Source organism: Trichogramma pretiosum, unplaced genomic scaffold, assembly GCF_000599845.2.
Source record: "Trichogramma pretiosum strain Unisexual culture from Peru unplaced genomic scaffold, Tpre_2.0 scaffold31, whole genome shotgun sequence".
Lineage (NCBI taxonomy): Eukaryota > Metazoa > Arthropoda > Insecta > Hymenoptera > Trichogrammatidae > Trichogramma > Trichogramma pretiosum.
This window is the reverse complement of record NW_019641631.1, coordinates 1,362,017-1,386,551: the sequence shown is the minus strand read 5'-3', so window position 1 is coordinate 1,386,551 and position 24,535 is coordinate 1,362,017. Positions and strand designations below refer to the sequence as shown.

General features: G+C 45.2%; 1 protein-coding gene across 2 annotated transcripts in view; it reads right to left on the bottom strand.

Moving 5' to 3' along the window:
* Positions 1-24,535, bottom strand: part of LOC106652315 (serine/threonine-protein kinase minibrain) — a 36,969-nt gene that overhangs the window by 11,003 nt on the left and 1,431 nt on the right. Inside the window, exons 1-3 of one of the 2 annotated variants that reach the window (XM_023459246.1) lie at positions 22,411-23,422; positions 17,521-18,396; positions 3,349-3,647 (exon numbers count right to left, since the gene is read on the bottom strand). In XM_023459246.1, coding sequence (XP_023315014.1) covers positions 3,349-3,647; positions 17,521-17,689 — 468 coding nt within the window. In that variant the 5' untranslated portion in view covers positions 17,690-18,396; positions 22,411-23,422. Of the gene's footprint in view, positions 1-3,348; positions 3,648-17,520; positions 18,397-22,410; positions 23,423-24,535 lie in introns of those variants that run through there. The other variant, XM_014371200.2, reaches the window with a different exon arrangement.

Genomic DNA, 24,535 nt, shown 5'->3' with positions numbered 1-24,535 from the left:
ACCGAGCTCGCATCTACTGTACGGTTCTCTTTTATTTTTCCATCGTCACACGGTGGCTTTCATGTTATGGCCAATGTATATCAAGATCTGTGGCACGCAAGCGATGCGCATGTCGATTCGCACACGGATATACGACTCGACAACGACCGCGTGACTGAGAATACATATGGGGTAAAAATCAGGCATTATTCTTAGCTTTAAAAAAAATTGTCTCCAAGAAGAAGAAAAAGGAGAAGACGACGACGACGAAGAAGAAGAAGCAGAAGAAGCAGAAGAAGAAGAAGAAGAAGGAAAGGAAAAACGAAGTGCAGGAATAAATCGCTAGGGAAATTCGTGCACAAATCTACGCGTGGCGTGAGAATAATGCGTCGCAACTGGAAGAATCTGAGAGCGACGTTCTCGCGAGCTCGCAACTGAGAAAAACCAATAAAATCAATCGGCCAAGCCGCGCGCATAGTGTGATGGATATAACAATAGATGCCTCGTGCGCGCACGTAAGAGAGAGAGAGAGAGAGAAGCACTTAGCATATATACGAGGAGAAAACTGCGCGACAAGCCTTCCTGTACTACCCTCGAGGCGACTTCGTCTCGCGTGTAGTAACCCTCCTTTCTTCGTCAAGAGGAGAAAGAGAGAGAATCTGGTATATGCGATATGTGTTGCTGCGCTGGGTATGTAAAGACGACACATTGTGGTCATGTTTTACCTCTGCGTGCACAAATAAACGCCCGAGCTTTTCTCTCTTTTCCCCAAGTTTATCGATAGCTCGGCTTTCCAATACAGGCTCGGAAAAGATTACCATACACGCGCACGCGCCTGAAAGAATTAAATGCTTGGGAGCTATGCTGCTGCGTGCTGCTGCGCGCACTTGACTCGCGCTGGTAAACAGACATATATCATTAAAGATCTTCGGCTTTGCGAGGAATTAAAGAATCTTGCCTCATACGCTCACGAATGGAGAAACGTATTTAAATAGTCAGGACGAGAGTCCGTGTTTGTTTCTACGAACGAAGGGTCGACTGTATCCAACGGGCAGAGATCGTTTCTTCAGCGAAGGATGAATCAATCAAGAAATTCCCGGTACCGCCCTTTTATTCTTCTCTATACGCCACATTCGGTCATAACGTGCCTAATACGCGATCCAGACGATAGGTTATACATTTATATACGCAAGTGCGTGGATATTCTTTACAGCATCCAACGACGCAGTTGACCTAGTGTGGTGGTATAGCTAAGCGCGCGCATAACTCTCGGACGCAGGATGCCTCTCCGCCAGACTTTCTTTCTCTTTCTATCTACTCTCTCCCTCCATCTCTCTCTCTCTCTCTCTCTCGCTATTTCTCTCGCGCCGTATGTAGAGAGGAATGCGCGAGTCACCGGAAGCAGCGAACGGACGTAGAGTGCGCATGCACACAAGCGTGTATATAGCACTGTACAGCAGGCTATTGTGCGAGTGCCTATACACGAGAGTGTATTTGCGCGAACTGTTTCTTGACCGACGCTGCACAGGTGCGTGTATTTATATACATTATATATTTTTGTATTTTTACAATGTTCACGTATACACAGAGAGCAGGACACTCCCATTTTCAGTGTCCTTCGCAGAGCTCGAGCTGTCGTGTGCAAGCCGAAAAAGGATCGATTTCCACAGGAGTCTCTCAATTAAATGCCCGTGAAGAGCAGCACTCTTGCGGCTCCAATCGTTCCTAGAGAAACTGAGAAAAAGTACTTGCGCGTGTGTCTTCACCACCTCGCATTTCTAGTCTCCGAGTCTCGGAAAAAATGAGATTTCGCTCGATCGTGTTCGGGACACCTGTAATAATTCTCCTCCGAGAAGTCAGCGAATACAGTTGACGTTTAATTTAATACACTTAGTTTCTCGTGCGTCGCCTCGCATTTTTTATGCATTATTATTCGTTCCAGCTGTAATTGCTTTTTGGTCGATTATTTAAAACGCTCGGAAAAAGTACATTATGTTTTGCGTCACTGACGAAATTGTGCTAATAACCAATATTTTGCACGCAAGTCAACGTGCTATTAACGAGTAGCAGGCCTAGTTCGTGCTCCAAAGCGACTCCATACGCAGTCGCTTGTACAACATTTTTGTCCGACGAAATATTGCATAATTCCTGCGTGCGAGGCAGCTCGAAACGCGTGTAAATCGCTTCGGAATGGTTGACATTTTATTAAATTATTTTTTGTCGTACAAACCGATCCAAAACATCCGAAACACAAGAGACGAGTTTCGTGAAATATGCATGACACTCGAAATAACGAAAATAGCCGTTAAAAAGTTAGAAAAAGAGCAGCAGAGCCGTCGTAGAGAACTTTAAAATCCGCAAAGATATTATTACGTAAGATACGAGCAGACATTAGCGTTTCCGCTGCGTGTGCCGACACAGTTCTCGGCATTTCCGGAGCTCCAGCGAAAAGAGAGCGGCGAGCTTCCGAGTGCAGGCGCGCGCAAAAGAGTATAGAAAATGCAGCAGCAGACGACGACGACGATGACGACGGCGGCATTTGGATCGACGGTATATATGTGCGCGCGATTCGAGGCCGGATTACTTCAGGATTAGCTCGGGGCACGGGAGAAGGAGGAGGAGGAGGAAGGCTGGGCGGAGGCATACGCTTCTCTCTTTCCGCTTGTTCCGGCGACGATCGAGTAGCTGCAACAAAAGAGAGACGTCAACCCACGCGTTATCGCGCTCGACGCATATAGAAACGTATACATAATGCTTCGGCAAAGCAATATGTATATAGAGACGCAGCGGCGCACCAGCGTGACAACAACCCACGTGTGCGAGCGCAACAAGAGCTGCTGCGGCCGGAAATCGCGACGAGAGCGTGGGCTGCGCGGCTTTTTTTCCAAAACCTTCGCTCTATACGTTGCTCTTAATCACTCGAGTTGAATACACCGACTAGTACTAGCCGGCGCGCGTAGATTCGATTTTACCTGACAGTTTTGAGCTCGTTGACGATGTTTCGAGACGACTCGCGTTCGGTTTGTTTTGACTCGAGACAAATTGTAAAAGAATTATCGTTTCAACAAAGTTCAAAACATTTATTGGTAAAACATGCTGAGTAAGAGTTCAAGGACTATTTCTCATTTTATACAGCTGAATAATTATTTGGTTGTTACGACGACACTTCATTATATTGCCTATGATCAAACTATTCGAGGTAAGACAACAATCGAAGAGAAACGAAGGCGTATTTGTGGCATTTAAACGTATACAGAGTATCTCTCACGTACGACATAGCACAAGAGCCCGAAGAAAAAAAAGTGCTCATTGCGTAATGGAGCAAAAAAAAAATAAAAATTGTTGGCAAATATGATATCGAAGACTCACCTCGTTAATGTGCTTGTAAGTTTTGATGAGATCAACGCTGAGCTTTCTCAGTGGCGCCGAGGCAGGATCGCGAAACCTGTGCGGTATCCTCGCTTGCATGGCGTGTATGTCGGCCGGTGCATCCTGCGAGGCGACGCCGCTCGAGCAGACGCCGCCGGTGCCGCTGCCAGTACCGGTACCGGTGCCGGTACCGCAGACTGGCTCCTCGGACACCAGTCGGCCGTACAGAGGCGCGCCACCTCCTCCACCACCGCCTCCGCCGCCGCCGCCTTGTGTCCCCGTCCTGCCGCTGCTTTGAACTGCAACACATGGAAATGCCGAATAAGGCGAGATTCGTTAGTCGTGTAGGAATCAAGGGCGTTAATGCGAATCGAGCGGTTCGATTATTATTAGTGAATCGACCCGCTTGAATCGCTTCGTAGATTTTTTAATTACTAAGCTTGATATATTATATACGGCCAAGTCTTAATCTAGAGACAAAAACATTTTTTGGCAAGGTAACGTTTCATTTCTAACTAAGGATTGTCAATTTCATTTGTAATTAATACATCCACTAACATATACAGCCACAATTAAGGGTATTATATACACGAACACTTTGAACATGTAATATTGATAAGATCTGACATCACGCATGACGTTTGAGTATGAGTTTTTAAATTCAATTAAAAAACTAAAGGAAAACAAATAAAAATAACGATATTATTAAAATTAAATAAAAGTAACAAATTAGAATAGATAAAAAATATATAATTTTACCTCTTAAACAGTTACAATTGAATAAAATTCATCTTAAGAATGAATAAATAGCTGGTTAATCATTTAATTTTTTTTTCTTTTGAATTTGATTTGTCCAAGGGATGGAATTTCAATTTTTTAAATGAATTTGCTAATTTTACTCAATTTTATTAAAAAATTACACAAGTAATTACATAATTTTATGAATTTATGAATTTATGCATAAAGATCGAGGAGCGCGTGTCGCGCTCCGAATGGCTAAAGTATGGCAGACGAGAGCAGCGTACTCCACGCTCCTCATATACGCGAGAATTGCGATTTCGGGACCCGCGAAAACAACCTAACGTTATTATTTGAAATCTATAAAACATTATATGATACATAAAGATCTGTAAATGTATTAGACATTTATTAGGAAAGTTTAGGGAGCGCACCTGTGTTTTTGCTTTTTTATAAAAAATTTAAAACTATGCAAAATAAATTATAATTTTTAAATTTTTAAATGATGATTTACTTTGCATTTTTTCAAATTTACTAGCTACAAAAAACAACAACCATATTATATGTTTTGTTGTTTGATCCAGCAAGAGTTAGATAGACTCGCCGTATAAAAGTGCACCAGCAGTCTCTTCACACTGAAAAGCGTCAGCCAATCACAAGGTTCAAAAAGCTTTGTCTTGAAGGAATCTATATTCCTATGATTATTATAGGTTTATTAGCCATGTCCAACGCGTCTAAAGAAATTTCATTTCGAAATAATCAACCGGAAGTGATAATTTTAATGAAAAATCGTTTTTTCTTTTACCTATTGATAACGATAAAGTATTCTGAGAATACAATATAGCTGCATCAACAGCGGCTATGTCGAGCAATTTTATACATTACACTTAATATACGCAAGTAATTGTTTGATCCATTTTTGCTGCAGCGACAAAATATTCCGCGCCGTTGTCAAAATATGTGCAAGGAAAAAAGTCTTTATTGCAGCTAAGTTCCGATAACCCCACCATGCGCGCGTCTGGATCAGCAATGTACACACACACGATCAATGAAAGAAAATAAATTTCGACTGATAGCCGACGTTGAAAGTAAATGCTGCAGAGCGATTGCACAAATATGCAACTAATTTTTTGCTGTCGCCATGACTGTCACGTGGGAGGAACTGTTCTCAGCTAATCGCTCGCAACTTTCGCTTCTCTTTCGGATAAAAATAGTACATGTATAATGCACATCATCGGCTCGCTAAATATTAATAGGGCATTTTGCGCATATCTCGACGCACTGGGTCCCAAATAAACACTCAGACGTCGCGGTTATAATTGTACAGTCAATCGAATTTATTGAAACATCACGGGCTTATCGAGCCGCTCGGCAAGATATAAACAATGCGTATCTCTTGTTGACGCGCATGCATATTGTATCATAAAGCTCATACCGGCGACCAGACAGAAGCATGGCAGACATCGGCACATTATACGCAAACACAGAGCTACGGCAATGATCGAACATTGTACGCCGCGCACGAGAGGAGCGCTCGAGTACGTAGCATATATCGGTAATAAAGTAGGTCAGGGCGCGGCAGTAGCGTACGCTTGAATGAGAGAAAAAATTTTCATTCATTAATTCGCACGCGCGAGCAAGCGAGCCGACACTGGGCTTTATCCGTTATAACCACAGAGAGAAAGAGAAGAGAGAGAGAGAGAGAGAGAGAACGGGAGGGTTCCTCCCGCACCACCGCAGAACTCCGCTACACGTCTGGCGCGTTTCATCCCTTTAGGCTTTGTCGGAGATTTTTTTTTTTAAATATATCCCAACGCCAGTGAATCGACGAAAAAATCGGCTAATCGAAGTGGCGGCAGCAGCAGCATCAGTAGTATAACAGCGGCAGCAGTAGCAGGAGCAGCAGCCGCCGAGACCGAATCGATCGTTAGCATCGTTGTCGCGAGCTGACGCCGCAAGCGAAAGAGAGAGAGAGTGAGGAGCCTCGTCTATGCTCGAGCCATTATGTATATATAGCCGCGCGCGGCGCGTTTCATAATGCACCGAAATGGAAGCGCCAGACTACGACCAGACGTATATACGCGGCGCGTCTCGTCCAAAGGTTTTCTTGCCCCTGCGCGTACAATGGACCGAATGCTCACTATCGGGAGGATTTTTCATCGAAGAGCTTGCGGGCGGCGACGGCGAACGGACCGAGTTTATATAAACGGGACATATACGTGTATTGTTGTGTGTCGTTTGCGCTACACACGCATCTATAGGTAGATGTATCTACGGCGAAAAGCGAGAGAGAAGTTGGAGTTGACGGTGCGCGATAAACGCCCTTATTGTCACCGACTTCGCTCGGATGCATTGGCCAAAGAACTGTGCGCGATTCGTATTAGATAAATGCTTTCTCCTCCCCCGCAGAAACAGCTGCGAGAGAGCAGAGGAGAGAGCTACAAAAAGTGTATTTATTTGCTTAATCTGGAATTTGTCGTCGCGCTCGTTTGAAATATGCCATATTTCCGACTCGGGCTCGACGGTGCAAGAGTATTTTATAGTGCTCCGAGTAATAAGGCGTGTACACGCGCAGATAAAAACTTCCGCGCCGAGCCGAAGCCGTTCTCTCCCCCTCTTTCTCGCAAATAATACTGATTGATGATCCAAATTTAAATGACGCGACACTTAATTGCAGGCTTGCGAGCGACATTCCACAGCGCATCGTACGTATATAAATGTAGAGGTGCGTGCGTGTACGGTATTATAGCGCACGATTTTACATGAGTATGCAATTACAGCTGCGCGAGCCTGAGTCGTCAAAACTCATCTTCGTCATTCATAAATTTGTCAACGCAAGTGTATATGAGCGAGCGAGAGAAAAAAGAAAGAAAAAAATTTTCATTCAAGTTGCAGTGGCTCGTCTCGCTGTTGGTACATGCGATACAGATGCAGCTACTGTTACAGCAGCCAGCGACTGCTATCGCGCGAGGTCACGAAGAGTCGAGGCAGGCAGGCAGCCGCTCGTTCGCAATTGCCGAGACTTAGCTGTATATCGCACGCGCATTCTCAGCTTCATTCATGCCAAGCAGCCTCTCTCTCTCTCTCTCTCTCACTAGCTGACTGGCTGGCTGGCTGCACCTCCATGTTCTCTCTCTCGCAGCTCTTCTCTGTTCATGTGCAGCACGAGTGTAAACGCGTATGTGTGTGTGTGTGTGAGTGTATGTGTGTGCAGCGACATATCGTCGCGTCTTCCTCTTGGAATATAGCGAGAGGGAGAGAAATGGAGCTACTACTTACCGGAGTCATGTGTAACATGGGTGTACTCTCTCGCATACATACACACATACACACACACATTTTGGTCGATTCATGCAAACTACGCGCTTATTCCTCAACGGCCGACGATTGTACAGACAAGCCCCGGCTCGATGTACCCAAGTATGTAGTAGTACACGAGTGTAAGCTAAAAGTAGAAGTAGACGATGACTGCGAGACTGCGACGAACAAGTGCGGAAAAAAGGGTGCGCGAATAACACGGACTGAGAAAAATAATAACTACCGTAAGCTCGTTGCAGTTGTGCAAAAGAGAGAGAGAGAGAGAGAGAGAAGAGTTGGACTGCAGGTATATTAGCCAAGAGGTAGCTGCATCTTTCTATTTTCATTCTCTCTCTCTCTTTCTTGCTCCCGCTTTTAACCGTGTGTACAGCAACGCATTCTTCTCTCTTTCATTCTTACTGTTGCCGAGCTGCACCGTGCACGCGCACGCTGGCTCATTCTGGTCCACTCCCTCCATGCCGCTACCGCCGCTGCCGTAGCCGCCACCGAAACTTCTTGCGCTTTCATTCTTTATTTTTGGGCACATACGAGAATGCAGCAGCAGCATCAGCAGCAGAGTGAAAGAGAAAAGAGCCTACTCGCTCCGAGTGCCACGCGCGCTTGCATGCTCGAAAGCGCGTGCTGCGTGTGCGCCAAGCCGAGACTCCAGCCAGTTATGTGCGTCATGAAATGTTACATATTATATGGTCTACAACTTATTCATTTCTTCCGAGGCACTGTTCTCTGTATTTGCTGAATATGTACCCTGCACACAGGACCTACAGTTGCGTATTGCTGAATGATGTAGTTTTGCAGTTAAATGAAAAGAAGGAGACTTATTGGTACAATGAGCGTTTATAGAGATACCAGAGTCAGGCTGAACATGATTTTTTTCGACTCAAATTTTCTGAGATTCTAACTTGCAATGACTTTCTAAAAAGCTTCATGAATATCTTATTCGGGGTACCTTTGGTAAAATTGCGATTTACAAGTTTTTTTGGGACGAGAGCCTAAATTGTGGCTTTACCTCGACAGTATATCTGATTTGTAGGTAGTAAAATTCAAAATATACGTTTAAAGCTTTTTTGATTTAATAATTGCAGAAAGGCAACTGCGTCGATTAATAGTATCTGAAATGTTTGAAAAACCTTGATTTATAAAATATTTTCGATATCATATCACACTTAGAAAATTGATGTTCATTCATGAATGCATCCGTAAAAGAATGCGTGTGACATTCAATTGCGCTAAATATAAACTATGCACTTATTCAGAGTGTGGGAAAACCCGAAGAAAAAACCAGATAAGTTGTGACTGACAACGGTGACAAGGAATGACGACATTAAAATAACAATCATCAAGAAACAGCAACAATGATGCACATTTATGGATGTCTTAGTTGCACACTTAGGCCACAGTTATTTACAAAGAGATAACTGTTGAGATATTATTAATAAAAATTTTGGATTCACGTACAACCGTACAAGGCCAACCCCATCGACTCTCTCGAAGAAAGAAACAAAACGACTTGTGGTGAAAAAGATCGGGTCATTGAAAAGAGTCAAAATTGCATATAAAATTCAATTAAGCAACTATACATTTTCGTATAGTTCAATATAAAAAAGATAATAATATGAATTTCGTGAATACATCCGTATTGTTAAGTACATGAGATCCTGTTTTCAGTCACCGATTGTATAATGCACGAGAATTGATGAAATACTTTAATTTGAATCATCCATTTTATCGGAATCGCGGTAAAAGTCGTCAAAGAATGTATTTTGCATTTTTATCCAAATGCTTTCTATAATATGAATGTTGTTCAAACAAATCGAATAAGGTGACATCGATTCGGCAATCCATTCAGAACATGTTTTACAAATTGAGATTTCAAAGCTTTTTGGAATGTGTTTTTCCACGCGATAAAATTATTGGCGAATGAGATTATTGAAGTGGGATTTTCAGCTATAAAGAAATTTAAGCAACGAAAAAAATTGCAGAAAATTACAAGTATAGATTTAAAAGAGATGGTTTTTTTTTTCTTAAAATTAATTGGATATGCCAGTCAGCCAAGTGTCTACTCTCTCTCTTCTCTTTCTGCTCTATAGGAAGAAATTTCGCGGAGTTCTTTGGAATCAACGCATAGCTAAATCGTTCCTATACTTTATCTCTCGTTTTTATTTGATTTTTCACGCATATAAGCGCAATCTCGTTGCTCTTAATGTCGGCTCCGGCAACGGCGAAAACGGGAAAAAGAAAGAGAAAGAGAAGAAAAAAAGGCATGATTCGTACGTCGCGTACTTTACTGTTTTTTTCTCTTTACTCTTATAATTGTGTGTTTGTTCTTAAATAAATTTGTGCTCCAGTGTCGCCGAGCCACTGAATAATTCATCGAGTTTTTACTGCATGTTAGGGGGGGAAGTATATGGAAAAGCTGCTGCACACGAGTGTGGCCAGGTCCTCCCGTTCATATTTTGGGCGGCTATATGCACCTTCCGCGTGCATGTCGCTGAAGCATAAGGTACGGTTTATTTTTTGGTATAAAATGTGCATGTGTGCAAGTACGTACACGCGCGCAGTAACGGAGAATTGAATGCTATGGCATTACACGCGCGGGAGGGGCAACGATTCGAGACTGCGTATATTATAATTCGCGCGCAGTCCTGCAGTTCGAAATATATACTTTGTTGAACGAATTTCCGGTCACGTTTGCAGTGTACATTAGGCTTAATGAACCCGCAAGGCGAGCGCGAGAATTCGGTCGATCGGTCGTTATTAGAAATCTTATTACTCCCAAGCACATCTCGTGCACTGTATTTAATACACGTATGCGCGGTAGTGCACATGTAATATATAGAAACAGGTATTGTTGGCGCGAGCTGCGATCGGAAAACACGGACGCGACGGTATTATTTTCTCAAAACAAACATTGGCTACACACGCGGTGGAGGAGGAAGAGGAGGAGGGGGAGCTGGAGGAAACTGCGTATACAGAGAGCTTTGCGCGCGGCCGTAATATCCGATTACCAAAAGAAAAAGCAAAACGAGTCGATGGAGAGGTTCTCTCTCTTTAGCTCTGACGCTGCACTCAGCCGCGGATAAAGCGAGAAATCTCGTCCCTCGCTCTGTTTCTCCATAGATTGATCCCTCCTATATATTATATGTACGCGCGGATAATAAACTCGGAGTGAGTATGTGTGTGTATGTGTGCCGGGGCTGCGGTCGCGGCGCGCGGTGCATTCAACCTGAAAGGGAGCGAGCGAGAGAGAGAGAGCTATATATCGAAGATAGGGGATTATTGCGGCGTGTGTGTGCGGCAGACGCGATGCGACACTAGTCGTTACACGAGTAGCATTTTGTTTCTGAAATGGCTTCAGCTCTCGCACGTGATAATACTCGCGCTATGCACTCTCTGTACAAGCTGCTGTACGTATATATTATATGCACGTGTGTATGTGTGTGTGTGTGTGTGTGTGTGTGTGTGTGTGCAGGTAAACCCACACGAGCGGGCAATTCTCACGACATAGGTGTACGCGGCGGCTCGAGCGCCCGAGGTGCATTGCATCGCGTTCTGACGTCACACGTGCATCGGCAGCGACGTCGTAACTGATCTTACGCTGAAACGCAAGTTGAGCCGGCTGCTCTCCCCGCGCTTCGAAGCTCGCTGCACTTTTCTTATATGTAGCTGTACGTACGCGCGATGCTCCGGACTCGCGCACTGCACCGTCATTGCTTATTCGCGCGGTTTATTCGGCTCGTTGCCTATAGGCCTGCACCGATATATGTATACGCTATTTGCAGTACACGAGCTTGCGATTGATAAGAGTCATTGGCCGTGTTCAGCTTCGTTGTTGGCTCAAATGAGGATCATTTCTTTTGTAAATAATTGAAATCCTGTGTCGGGTAAAAATGCCCTGTCGATAATCCCTCTTTCTCATTTTTTTCCATCTCGCCAATAACGGCGAACGAATTTACGCATCTATTCGCGCGCGTATAGAAAGATTCGAGAAAACGAGCGAGAGAGGAAGGAGCCATCCTGCAGGCTTTGACCCGTCGTTCGCGACGACTGCTGCAGCTGCGCTCAGGGGGTTGACGGAGAGGGGTGGGCTTTGGCTGGCTCGCTGCTGCTGTTGCTCAACAGAGAGAGAGAGAGAGAGCAAGAGAGTGCGAAGAGCAAACGCATACATATATATATACGTGTAGACGTATATATATGTGAGAGGTGGGGAACCCGGCATAGCAACAGAGCTCGGCTGCTGCGCCACGCCAAGCCGGCTGCTGTTCCAATGCTGCTGCGATGCCTCGCTCGCGCGCGCATCTTTTTTTTTGGAATATTTATACTAGCTCTCGACTAACGTTGTTTTCATTCAAACTCGTTGACGACTCTTTTTTTTTCTATTTACGCATAAAGCGCGATTGGGCGATTGGCGAATTTTTCAAAAGAATTCGACATTCGCCCGTTATGCAAATTATTGGAATTTCAATGATATGTATAGGAGCGAATACGAGAATATTCGAATCTTATATAAAGCAGCCAAGTACTACACGAAGAGAGGGTGAAAAAGGTCGGAACGTGTAGGGGCGAGCGAAAAAAATGAGGTGCTCGCTCCGAATTTTTTTACTTCGAACGAACTACGCGATGAGTTAGCAGAGGGATATATGCGCGGGAGAAGTTGGTAGGCGAGGAGTCGGCTCGGATCCCGAAAACTACCGAGATCGATCGAAACACACGCGAACGAAGCATAAGTCAGAAGTGAAATGAACGCGCGCGAACCAAACTTCACTTTTGCGCGTTTATACCTATGTATAGAGCGCGAAGTACACACAGCACGAGCAGCAGTGGCGCAAGAGGTGCGCGCGCACAGAGAGAAAGAGAGAGACGAGCAGCTCTAGGCGCGTTGCAGGCTGGCTGGCTGGCTGGCTTGCGTGAGCGCGCGCGGCGAGGGAAGACAGCTGTTCGTTTAGTAGCAAACCAGCTGAAGCCTGAAGTCAGATGTGGGGGAGGAAGTAACAACTATGGGGCGGTACCGGCTTAAATCCATAGATATATACCAACTTCAGCAGCAGCGAGCTAGCTACATATACCAGCTGTAATAAGAGCAAGCGAGAGAGGGAGAGAATAAAATCGCGAAGTATATATGCGAGTTAGAACGAGGCAGAGCAAGAGAGAGAGAGAGAGAGGAAGAGAGCGAGGAGGAGGAATATCGCGTATTGATCGCGTACCGGGGGTTGTTTTCTCTCTCTCTCTTGTCGGTGCGCGCGCGGCGCTGCTGCTCTCTCCTGTGCTGCACACGAGGGTAAAGCGCGCACTCGGCTGCCACTGCCGCCGCCGCCGCCGCGCCACAGCTTTCTAGCTCGAGCGGTGCAGCTTCTTGCTGCGCTTGCCGCCTCGCTGTATCAGTCGCAGCACCATATGCAACACGGGAGGCGCGAGCGATACGCGGTCCAATGCAGCGTTTTCAAAGACCATTATTATACCGTCGCTAACTCGAGTCCTTCGCGATGATGCCTCGTTTGGTCAACAAAATTATTGCTTTTTCAATTCGATCGATTTGAAATTGAGGAAATGAAAAGAAAACACGGGATGTTTTCGAGAAATAAAACGACCAAAGTAGGCTTAGCAAAAATTACATTAGCAAACGAGAGTTTCTGATATACAAACGAGATTTTCAACGCGGCTATCTTTTAGATAAAGCAGATTGTCCGCGTTGGCATCGACTGCAAAAAAGCAATGATATCGTTGGATTTTTGTCTCGTGTATCGAGCAGTCGGTATATACCCGTGTATAATATTGCTCGCGAGGCAGCTGAATCAGAGAAGCGCAGCTAGCGAGTCGAATGTAAAATGAGCGAAGAGCTTCTCGAGCGGCGAAATCGAAGAGCGTTTCGATGAGAGAGGGAGAGACACGGATGAAAACTGATGGCTGAAGAACAAAACGCCTAAAGGAGCGCGCACGAATACTGCGAGCAAAAAAAAGCTTCGTCGCAAAAAGGGAGAAGAAAAGCGCGGCCAGATTCAAAGCTCAAAAGAAATGACGAATTCGAGCGTAACGTGCGCGAGCGACGGTTGATACAACTTTTCACTGTATCGAGCGACAAAGTGATCGCATCCCACGCGTGCCACACGTGGCTGCACTTGCTCGACATTTTTTTTTCAATAATAACGAACAATTTCAATTTTAACGAACGCAAGCGACGATATTTCGAAACGTATTCTTGCATCCCGTAGATGCGCACGCTAGTGAAGAAAATCCAACGATGAAGACGACCATATATACATTCGTTGGATTGCTAGACGACAAGCCTCGAAGCAAATACAAAACATTTCGCTCGAAGCTATACTTACATATGTGCACGCATTTAAAATATTTGCTTTCTAAAAAGATAATGTCTATCTAGTCTCGGTATGCAAGAACCGTTGCGACCAAGTACTGCGTACTACCATGCGTCATGGATACATACACGCGAAGCAGCAGCAGCGGCGGCAACGGCGGCGGCTCTCCGCCAGATAAATCCTTGCCCCCGTACATATATTCAACACTCGCCTTTTACCGATCGCAATTCCTATCTATTTATAATAAAACCTTCGGTCCGTTCGATCGCTCCGCCCGAGACGCAGTTGTTCGGCCGAAAGCTACGATCAACGACGCTCCGATGGCCATAAAGTAACCTCCTACACGCCTAGCTCTTTTGTCGACCGCGAGAAGACGTGTGTATTTTTCATGTAAAAATTACTCCCGTTAGCGTTTTCAGTGTCAAGCATTAAATGCGTATACGCTATATCTAGCCGGGGACAATTTTGATAAAAAGCTTAGGCTCGACCAAGTCAAGCTCCGAACATAAACACACACGCGCGAGATTAAAGTAAAATAGAGTCGCTTTCTTTCCATTCTCTTGTTTCGATTAACAAAAGAGGGACCGTTTTGAGTCTGCCGTCTATACAGCTCAGCCAAGTCCAGGTTTCTATAAAAGGAGCGAAGAACTGGACGTCGATGCATATAGCATGCTATAGCAGCAGCAGCAGCAGCGGCGGCGGCGGCGGCAGCCTACGCTCAAGCCCATGTAAATGCTAGGCATCAAAGCAATACAAAGGACGAAAGTCGTGTTTGTATGTATATGCAGATAGAAAAGGAACACTCACATGTACATTGTACACAGTGGTATAGGATAGGGTACGTATATACTTATAGATGTAATGAAGAGGTCGGCGATCGGGCCACGCTCAGCTGATGTGCAGCCGCAGCGCAGGCGCTCTCGTGTCCCACACACCCGCGAGAAGAACTCGAGAGGATTCTGCTCTCTCTTTCTCTTTGCTGCGGTGCTATGCTGCTGCTGCTGCTGCCGCCGCCGCCGCCGCCGCGTACCATACATGCCGTGTGCGACGATGACGGTCGCGGCGGCGGAAAGTGCACCGCATATATAGACGCTGCTGGGCGCAGGTGCTTTTCCTCGTTGTCGCCGTGCACATATGTGTGGAGCTTTGGCGCGATTTTCGCTCGACGACGACGACGACGACGACGAGGAAACATTTTCGAGGGGAGTTATTGTTGGCTTCGCGTATACTCTTTCTCATAGTCGTGCCATTTCCCGCTATATATTCACGGAGCTTGCGAGCGCTTCCCTGTGTGCGCGTCTCTATCTCGGCAGAGAGGAACTTTCGAGAGCTTTTTCCCTCGACGCATGGTTACGAGCGCAACCTACCCGTACATATACGTGTACACGCCTGGATATTCCCTGTAGTTTCAAACGTCCTTACGAACCATTATTTCATTATTTTGCGACCGACTGATTTGTAAACTCCAAAAATTGAGATTTCACTCGTGCACCGATGGGATTTCGCAAATCGGGGACTTTTTTTTCCTGCTACGGATCGCTTATTGTTTCCGATTCGTTCGATTGGAAAGTTTCGACTCGACAGCGGCAACAATGTTCGATTAATCCTCGCGCACACCGATCGGTCGCGCAACTACTCGCTTGAAAAAGCCTCCTATATCGCCGAGGCGAGAGCCTTATTACGTGTGTTGCATTATACGCGCGACGCGCGCCCGATAAGCGGCTATACACAATCACTTACACGCTGGACGAGAGAGAACAAACAAAAAAAAACGGTGTATATTCAAAATAAACGTGAAAAGACTCTCGGTCTCTTTCTCTCAAAGCGTGGAAATTAATTATCGTAGCCTCCTACTCCTCCTTCGCGCGCAATCTTCGTCAAAACCACTGCCACCGCCTCTGCCCGCCCGCCACTAAAGCTAACAAGAAATAGCAGTATAAGCTCTCGCGCCGTTCGCAATCTCTCATTATATATACGACGCCGACTAGAGAGAGAGAGAGCTTAGCACGGCAATATATGTGTGTTTCTTGCAGCAACGCACGTATACCAACACACACACACACACCTATACCCACGTCGTACACGTATAAACGCATAAACACGTACGTGTATACATAGTGCTTGGCTCTCATAATGAAAACCATCCTAGAAAATCAGCGACGCAGAAGGGTAATTTCACCTTGCACCGAGTTCAAACGCGCAAAAGACGCGTCGGAGAAAAAGAGAGATCGGGATGAATGCAAAAATTTGTAGCCGTTCTTAGCCCAGCGTAATTTCCCCCAAACGGTTCGGTTGAACCGATTTTATAGGTCTTGTTTGATTACAACCGATTCATGCAACAAAAGAAAACGATCAATTCGTACAGAGTGAAAAAAGGAAAAAACGTTGACAAAGGAGTTTTGGAAATCAATTAAACGAGCCCACGACGATCTAATAACCTCGGGGTCAAAACGAAGACGGGTCAACGACGTCTCGAGCGATCGACAGCAAAGCACACGTGTATATACAGTAATATAACGTCTGTGTGTGTAAGTGTATATACGATAGACTTAGTCACCACAACAGGCGGAATGCGGCGCGCAGTCGTGCCGCTGCTGGTCGAAAATATAACACACGCAAACGGACATGGTCTAGTCGCATGCAGTCGTCGCCGATGCAGGCAAGCGTCCAAACTAACGTCTTATACGTCTCTTTTTTCCTCTATCCGTTTCTTCTCTTTTTCAGCTTTGTACTCTCTCTCTCTCTCTCTCTCTCTCTCTCTCTCTTTCTCTCTGGTATCTAATCGTGCGCGATTTCAATCGAGGAAAAAACATTCAACGGAAGAAACAATCTGGACGATTGGTATAAGGTGAATTTGTGCTGCACAACCCGACTGTATTCATAGCTCACGCAGTAAAATTACTGCAGCGAGTGGGTATCGCCGTTTCGTACGGTCGTTCTGCTGCATAAGCTTTGAACTCCAAGCTCTAGACTCACGCAGACTCGTGGATGGAATATAGATGCGATGCACTCGATTGCATTACGTGATCGGAATTAAACTAAATGATTAAATGATCCAATTAGTTTTATTTTTATTACTTTTTTTTTTCAATTCAACTGTCTGTTTTTACTAATGCGTACCTTTTTTGAGATAGAATTTCAACGCTACCGGTCGGTCGCTATAAAAAAATCATTTCATAACGTATGAGATATTGAAATATAATTGTGCTTGCAACATTTAAAATTTTAGATGATGAAAATTGTTCATTCCTTGTAATTTTTAGCATCAAACTGTATGCATGACTTGTTCCAATGAGCTAGTATCTTTGACATTGTTTATTGTAAAACATACAAATGATACACAATTATTTCAATAGACATTTATTTTTCATTTTTTTTTAATCTAAAAAAACATTGATTACAATTACACCTATGGACATTGCTTTTTCTTTGGTACATGCAGCATTAATGTAATGGTATATTTACATGCAATTTTTCTCCATTAACATTGAACAATGCGTGGAAATATTCAAGATATCTCGTTTAGACAACAATCACAATAAGAACATTTTGGCGAGCTCGACTCTCGAAAGATTTCGCCAAAAATCCAATCTAATTATTTATTCCCTAACGGAACTTGATATTTAGTCGACGATCTATATAGCACACACACACATTTAGGGTCTCTCAAGTCGATCGATCAGTAATTTTCGATCGTCCTTTTTTTCGTTCTCATCGATCCGACGGATTGAACTTACGCAATAATGATTAATGGTAACATTTAAAGACAAAAATCTAGTAAGCATGAAAAAAAAAGTTAACTCACGTTGTTGCTTGTGCATGATCATCATTTGTTCGTGTTTATGCCAAGTAGCGTCTGTGGTGTCGGTGCCTCTGGGTCCGGTGGTCGGTGGTGCTTGCACGGGACCAACACCGCCGCCTGCGCTGCGAACTCCGCCGGGCCCGCCGCTGCCTCCACCACTGCCGTACTCCATGCTGGTACTGTAGCAGCGGTGGCCTCTGCTCTTGACTGCTCACAGCCCAGCTGTTTGTCAAGGCAGTCGATGGTCTACCTCACAACGACATGTAGATGGAATTGAGAATTTCTTGTCCCTTCGGTTGGGGGGAGGGGTTAACGACTCGAGAGCTGTTTGTTTGTTTGGTTTTATTCACTCGACCAACACGCGCAAAGATGTATTCAGATTTGGGAAAGAATAGTAAAAGAAAAAAATCAACGATAGCGAACACTCGTGGCAAGTCGTCTTTTTGAATCACTTGTACACATACGTGACGAACTTTATTTATTTGGTTACAAGAAAATTAGTGAAAGAGAGAAAAAGAGAGAAAGAGAGAAAAAGAGGGGTTCACTTTCAACCCGTCGACTTCGTCATTGATGCAGCTGGCTGCTGCTCGTCAGCACGATTGGCAGCGATTGGCTCGTCTTGTGATTCGTCGTATGTTTCAGTCGTCTTTGTTGCCTCGGTCCAAACCCTTCCATACGCGAACTTGTAGGGTCAGGACAGGACTTTTGAGTTGTCAATCTTTGCGTTTTTTATTTCTAATACGTTGTCACTAGCATCTTTCATGTGGCTCCTGCTTTCTTTTTTTCTTGCACCGATCTCCTTTGTTTTTACTTAGCCTTAAGTAATTGACTCGTTTGGTTTATCTTATTGACAGTGACTCTTTTCTATTTTGTGACGATCTGAAACAAAGTTAAAAGGACTTGATTAGAATCAAATTTACATTTGCATTTGTTACAATTAATAATAATTGATTTATTAAATCTAATGACGGTATTCTAGGCCTAACCTCGAGGCAAAGCTGCGAGATAATAGAAAGAGCTGGTGATTGCTCTAAAAAAGAGTGGCTCGGAAAATAAAATTCGTCGCTCCCTGACCCTGTATGACGCAATGCACATAAGTATCTGGGATATGTCTTTTAATAGCATTGGGTCAACGAATATACAGATCAATGAGCACGTACAAGTCGATGTGCGTACGTAGAGCCGTTGGCCCGTCACGTTTTTCGGGTACAATTTCAATTTCACAGCAGCATACGATGCGCCACAAGAGATGTTACCCTCGCACGGGTGGATCATTATGAGTTATTTTCGCAATAAAGCTCAAAGTGTATAAAACGTTTATTAAGTCTTTCGCATGCAGGAAATGTGTAACAATTATAATATAGGTGACAGAAAAGCAATCAAGCCCCGGCGGCGTGAATGTAAAAGTGCATGTGGCGGCTATTAAACGTCAAACGCGAGAGACGTTTTACTTAAAATTATGCAAGTACACATTTGCCTTTCCATGGTGAAATGTGTTGACGACATGCAACGGGTATAGGCGCGCGCGCGCTATCGTGTGTCAGCTCTCGTGTATAGGCCGAAACTCATTTTGTCCTAATTGAATGTTTATTGCTTTATGTAAGCATACTTTGCCGCGGCATCAAAGCTCTCGCGCCTCCTTAGCTGATAAATTCGATTAAATTTCATATTTTTTTCTGCCGATATACGCGCGCGAGCGTGAAATTCAGCATGGCTTGAAAAGCAAAAAGGTATTCGTGATTCAAGGAATGTACTCGCGTTACCATATATCGCATTATAAATTCTGTTGCAAGGTATGTATTTTAATTTATTTTGAAGCTTTACTTTCTGCAAAGCATTAAGACGCATACACTGTCAATTAGAAACGTTTTTTTTCCTCTTTTGTTAAGAGAGAAAGTCATGAAAAATATGTATAACACATGGATGGGTTTTACAATCTGCTCTCTTCAGTCTGGGCTCGTGACATCGAATGCAAAAAAACAATATATTTCATTTAAAATATATGAACTAGAGCGCGATTGCAATAATAATTGGTCAATCGGTTAAAATCACAATTTCGTTCATAATGAAAGTATCCAGAGAATTTAGATCAGATTTCGTATTTCTTGTTGATGTTAGAAATGATAATAAACAAAGCTTTAAAAGCCGAAAAATAAGCTTTTCTGATTTTTTATATTCGACTTTATTTTGTAATCAGCTCCACGCAATTGTAAATTTGTAGATTTCACATATTCTCGCTGATTGAGATTTACTGAAGTAAAAAAAGGAGTTCATTTTTAAAGCGATATAACGTTCATAACGGACAAGAAGTCCGTACAAGTCATCGCCGCTGCGCACCGGTGTCTACGTAACAGACCAGTGCTTACTTTTATTCGCATGCTTCAATGCAATGAACTTACTAGTGAGTGTCGAAAATTTAATTCCCCCCTGAAAGTCAAGCGCACTTTCGAATATGATTTTGTTTTTAAAATAGGTGAATACAATAAGCAATTGACGAGCAAAAAATAGAAAACAATTCAATGAAGATTCGTCGTATACAGATTCTTTGAAGAGTCAAAAACAAAGATGTGCTCCGGGTAAGTGTAGCTGAACGAGACTCGTGTTCATTGTACACATCGGTGTGACGACTCAGAGACGAGGAGGATCAAGTTGAAGCAATTATAAAGTTTATAATACGAGTGAAGTCTCCAGGAATAACCTCATACAAATGAAGCAGTTCTTTTTGCTCTCGTCTAGTATAAATATGTGCTGTATATATTTGTGTGTATGTGTTGCGCGCGTTTGCGCTTGCAGCGGCGCGCCATACAGTGTCTAATTACTTCCTCGACTCGAGCTTGAAACGACAACGACGACGACGACGCAGAGGCATAACGGTCCAACTGCAGAGCAGCGCATCACCAAGCGATAAACAAACGTGTGACACTTTGCGCGCGCCTTCTCAAACGTGCGTGCGCAGCGGGGCGCGTATCTATCTAGCCGGATAAATAAACACCAGCAGCATCTTTTATTAGTTCTCCGCGTCTACTCTCTGTTTATATTATCATACATAGGCTCTGTCTTGTCTTGTTCACACGTTTTCGAGGCATTGAATTCGTCGTCGTCGTCGTTTCGAACCACAGCGATAACATTGTTTGCTCGAGGCAGAAAAATATGAAAACGCCTGATTATCGGAGAGAGAGAGGCCTATGGGACGCGCGAGCCATGCTGATGACATCGATTTTTATTGTCGCCTCCATCTATGCCGACAGATAGATATATATGTATAAGTAATAAGGCTTTATCGAAGACTTTACATAACCCGTTAGTCGGAATCGAGGTGCTTACATCACGCCTCGGCAACGTCGTTAATTTTTCTTTTTCTTTTAATAATCACTCGATGAATGTGTGCGATCGAATACTGTATCGCGCAGAAACATCGCGTCCATATTACACACACGTCCGCGAGCATGCGTGTGCAAAAGAAAAGAAAAATGGTACATCGAAAAGCTGTGGCAGCGCATGTGAGGCACAACACCACGATCGAGCATCGAACGCTATTCTTCCCTTTAACGCACAGCTGATTCCTCGGCGGTCGCGCCGCTGCCGCTGCTGTTACTGCTGCTGCTGCTGCTGCTGCTGCTGCTACTGGCGTTCATCGTCGTCATTTCGGAGCTCGCGCGCGCAGTGTATATACAGTACTGCACAATACATATAATACACCTAACGCCAAGCGCGCCCGTGAGAAGAGCCATGTTCCCCTCCCCACACACAGACACGTATAAAACACATGTACACGCACACGTACGTACGTACACACATGCACAGAGCAGACTCACACATGTTTGCAATGCTCGCTTGCACATAGTCACTCTCTTTCCCACTCTCTGGCTTGTATACATGCTGAATAATATTTCCCAGGAGCTCTTGCCGCCGCCACCGCCGTCGTCATCGTCATCATCATCGTCGTCGTCGTCGTTAACAGCGTCGTAGTCGTCATCGTTATCACGATAATCATCGTCATAGTTATCAGCGTCATCGGTCGTCATGAACGTCAACGTCAACGTCGTCGTCGTCGTCGTCGTCGATACGATGCGCGGCTGCGTCTCCCTCGGTCGCTTACACCTGTATGCTCGCACACGCCTGTGCTCCACGTATACGGCCCAGCTGGAGCTCGGAGCGTTACGCGCGCGCCTCGTCTATTTAACCGTCGCACGAAAAAAAAAAACGAAGGAAGCCAAAGAGAGAAGCGACAAGGAAAATATGTATTTCGGAGCAGCTCGGAGGAGGATGGCGCGAGACGCACGCGCTGCGCAACGACCTTTGGCCCCGCTCATCGACGACGAAGAGAATAACGCCGCGATGTTCGCGCGAGCAGCGATGCAAAAATTATGTATTCCGTGCATTTGGCTGCGGCACAGCCACTCTCGATGTGTGTACACATGGCGAAATATACAATCGAGGTACATATTCGTCGGCGAGCGAAGTACACAGCGGGTCGTTCACGTAATCCGAATCGTTCCTCTCGACTCTCCTTTTCTCGCCCAATCGTTCGGAGTCGGTATCGAGGAGTTTTTTTTTATTATTGCGATTACGACTAATCTGGAGCTGATACGCAATCGAGGTGTATATACCAGAAGCGAGAAACAACGGCTGTACTTTCGAAAGTCGGCAGCACACATTTGCACGCGCGCGCGCGCGCACATAGGTACACACAAGCGAAGGCACGAACACAAGCTCACGGGCGTGTATAATGTATTATATACGAGCGCACACGTCATAAACGCAACACATGTTTTTGTCAATTGTTGTTGTTGGGGTTTGGCATCGGGGCTAATGACTCATCGTTGACAGTCGAAGACGCGTTATTCGTCAATCGCAAAGAATCATCTCGGTGCGATGCAATGCAAGTCTTACCGAAAAAGTCCATTGACCTTGGACTGTGCTGTGGCTGCGGATGATGCGTTCGTCAATACGAGCGATGAACCAGCATCGTCTGCGCGGAACAGCGCGGAGTGGACGCTGCACTCCTTCGCGGCTATCGAGTAGCGTAGCACAGAGCCACGTCCTAGACTGGGCCGGAGTACACTCTTTCTTTCTCTCGAGTCGCGATGATCGTACGTTACACAAGTATGTACACAAAATAGGAGCACACGCACACGCGCACGCACATACACACACACAGGCAGACGGACGTGCTGCTCTCTTCGGTCGTTGGTCCGGAAAAAAGAAATTTTAAAGCGGTACACTGCGGACTGCACTTTTGTACTCGCACATAGCACACACTAGGAAAAACACTCGCACTTTTCTAGCACAGAGCAGCTAATACAAGCACAAACTTTTAGCACACGCGGAATCTTTGAGGTTAGGCACTGCTGCTCTCTCTCTCTCTCTCTCTCTCTCTCACTCGCTCTCAAGAGAAGGTGTATATATATATATCTACGTATATATATATAAATTAGTATATATGTAGCCACTAATACCCATGCACACTTTGCACTCGAAGACCCGTGGAGCAGCAACGACTGGGACAACGAGACGATTGGTTCATTGCAAGCGTTCCACGGCACGAACACGACACATTTATGTAAATCTATGTATACTATTATGATACATATACACACTTATATAGGGACTGATTCATGGAGCAAGGCTGCATCGGGAGCTCGGCCACTTCTATCTTTGGGGCCAGACTTTGCAACACTGCGTATCACACACACTTTGGCGCGCACACGTTTTTCTATGCGTTAAATGTATATGTTTTATTACGCACATGCATAAGTTTTTATCTCATGTGTACGTGTGTACGGAGGAGCAGCGCGCGCGCGGATAGACCGTCCGCTGAACGCCGCTGAAAAAATCCGATCGGAGCCAAGCACAGCGTGAGCGAGAACTAAAGCTACATGCCAGTTTCTCGTGCGCTTATACACGGCAAAAAAGCAACTTGCGGCGCTTGCTGCTGCTGCCGTCGTCGTACAGCCGCCACCGCTATGGTGCCGCCGCCGCCGCTGCTGCTGCTGCTGCAAACCACACGCACACATACACCGCGCGGCATGTATACACACACATACACGCGAAGGAGAGCGCACATCTGTCTATGCGGGTGAATTGTGTGTGCCTAAGTGCCATCTACAGTCGCGAAAGCGTTTCTACGCCGTCGGTGCACACTGCGCCCAAGTTAGAAAAAGACGGAAAGACTCGCACTCGCTGCTGCTGTGTATGCGCGACCAAGCCGAGTATATGTGTGTGTGTGAGAGAGATCCGCACCCTCAACACACACACGCATTCGTTACATACATGTATATAGACGAAGCCGACGCGAACGCGGCGATGTCTTTTCCTGCACATACTTCATACCGACATGCCCTGCGCGAAGAAATTGATGCATAGCATTAGGCGCGCTGGCGTTGATGCACGCCTCAGAAGCGCGACAGCGTCGCCGAGTATAGAGTGCACACACAATGCGACACATTCTCGGAAAAGACACAGTTGAACGCCCTGCGCATACATACATAGATACGGTCACAAATGTGCTGTTGCTGCAGATAAGTCAACGCGATGGCTGGCAATTGGCATGTATATGGGTGTGTGTGTGTGTGTCTGCGCGCACCCGTGCATGTGTGTAGTGTGTACGTGTGTCTGTAATAACGTGTATATTTAATGTAACGCTGTGCGCGCGCGGTTGCCGAAGCATCGGCGCGGCGGCGGCAACGGCGATTGCGGCGAGGGGTTTGTGTACACGACTCTCCTCGCCTCTCTCGCTTTCTTTCTTGCTCCGAACTTATATTATAAATTTGCGCGATTACACGAGCATACGTAAGCACGTAGGTGCAGATGAAAACGTATGTATACATTGGAGGCATTGCCTCTATCTCTCCAGGCAATGCTCTCTGTACATGTCACTTGCAGGCACGCAGAGAAGCTGGCTCAAGGCTCTCTTTCTCGTTTTCGCGGCCTTTGCCAGAGATTCGCTTATGGAGACAGAAAGGTACCGACCTAACCTTCACGTTTGGCGGGGACTCTAGGCTCTTTCTGTTTTGGA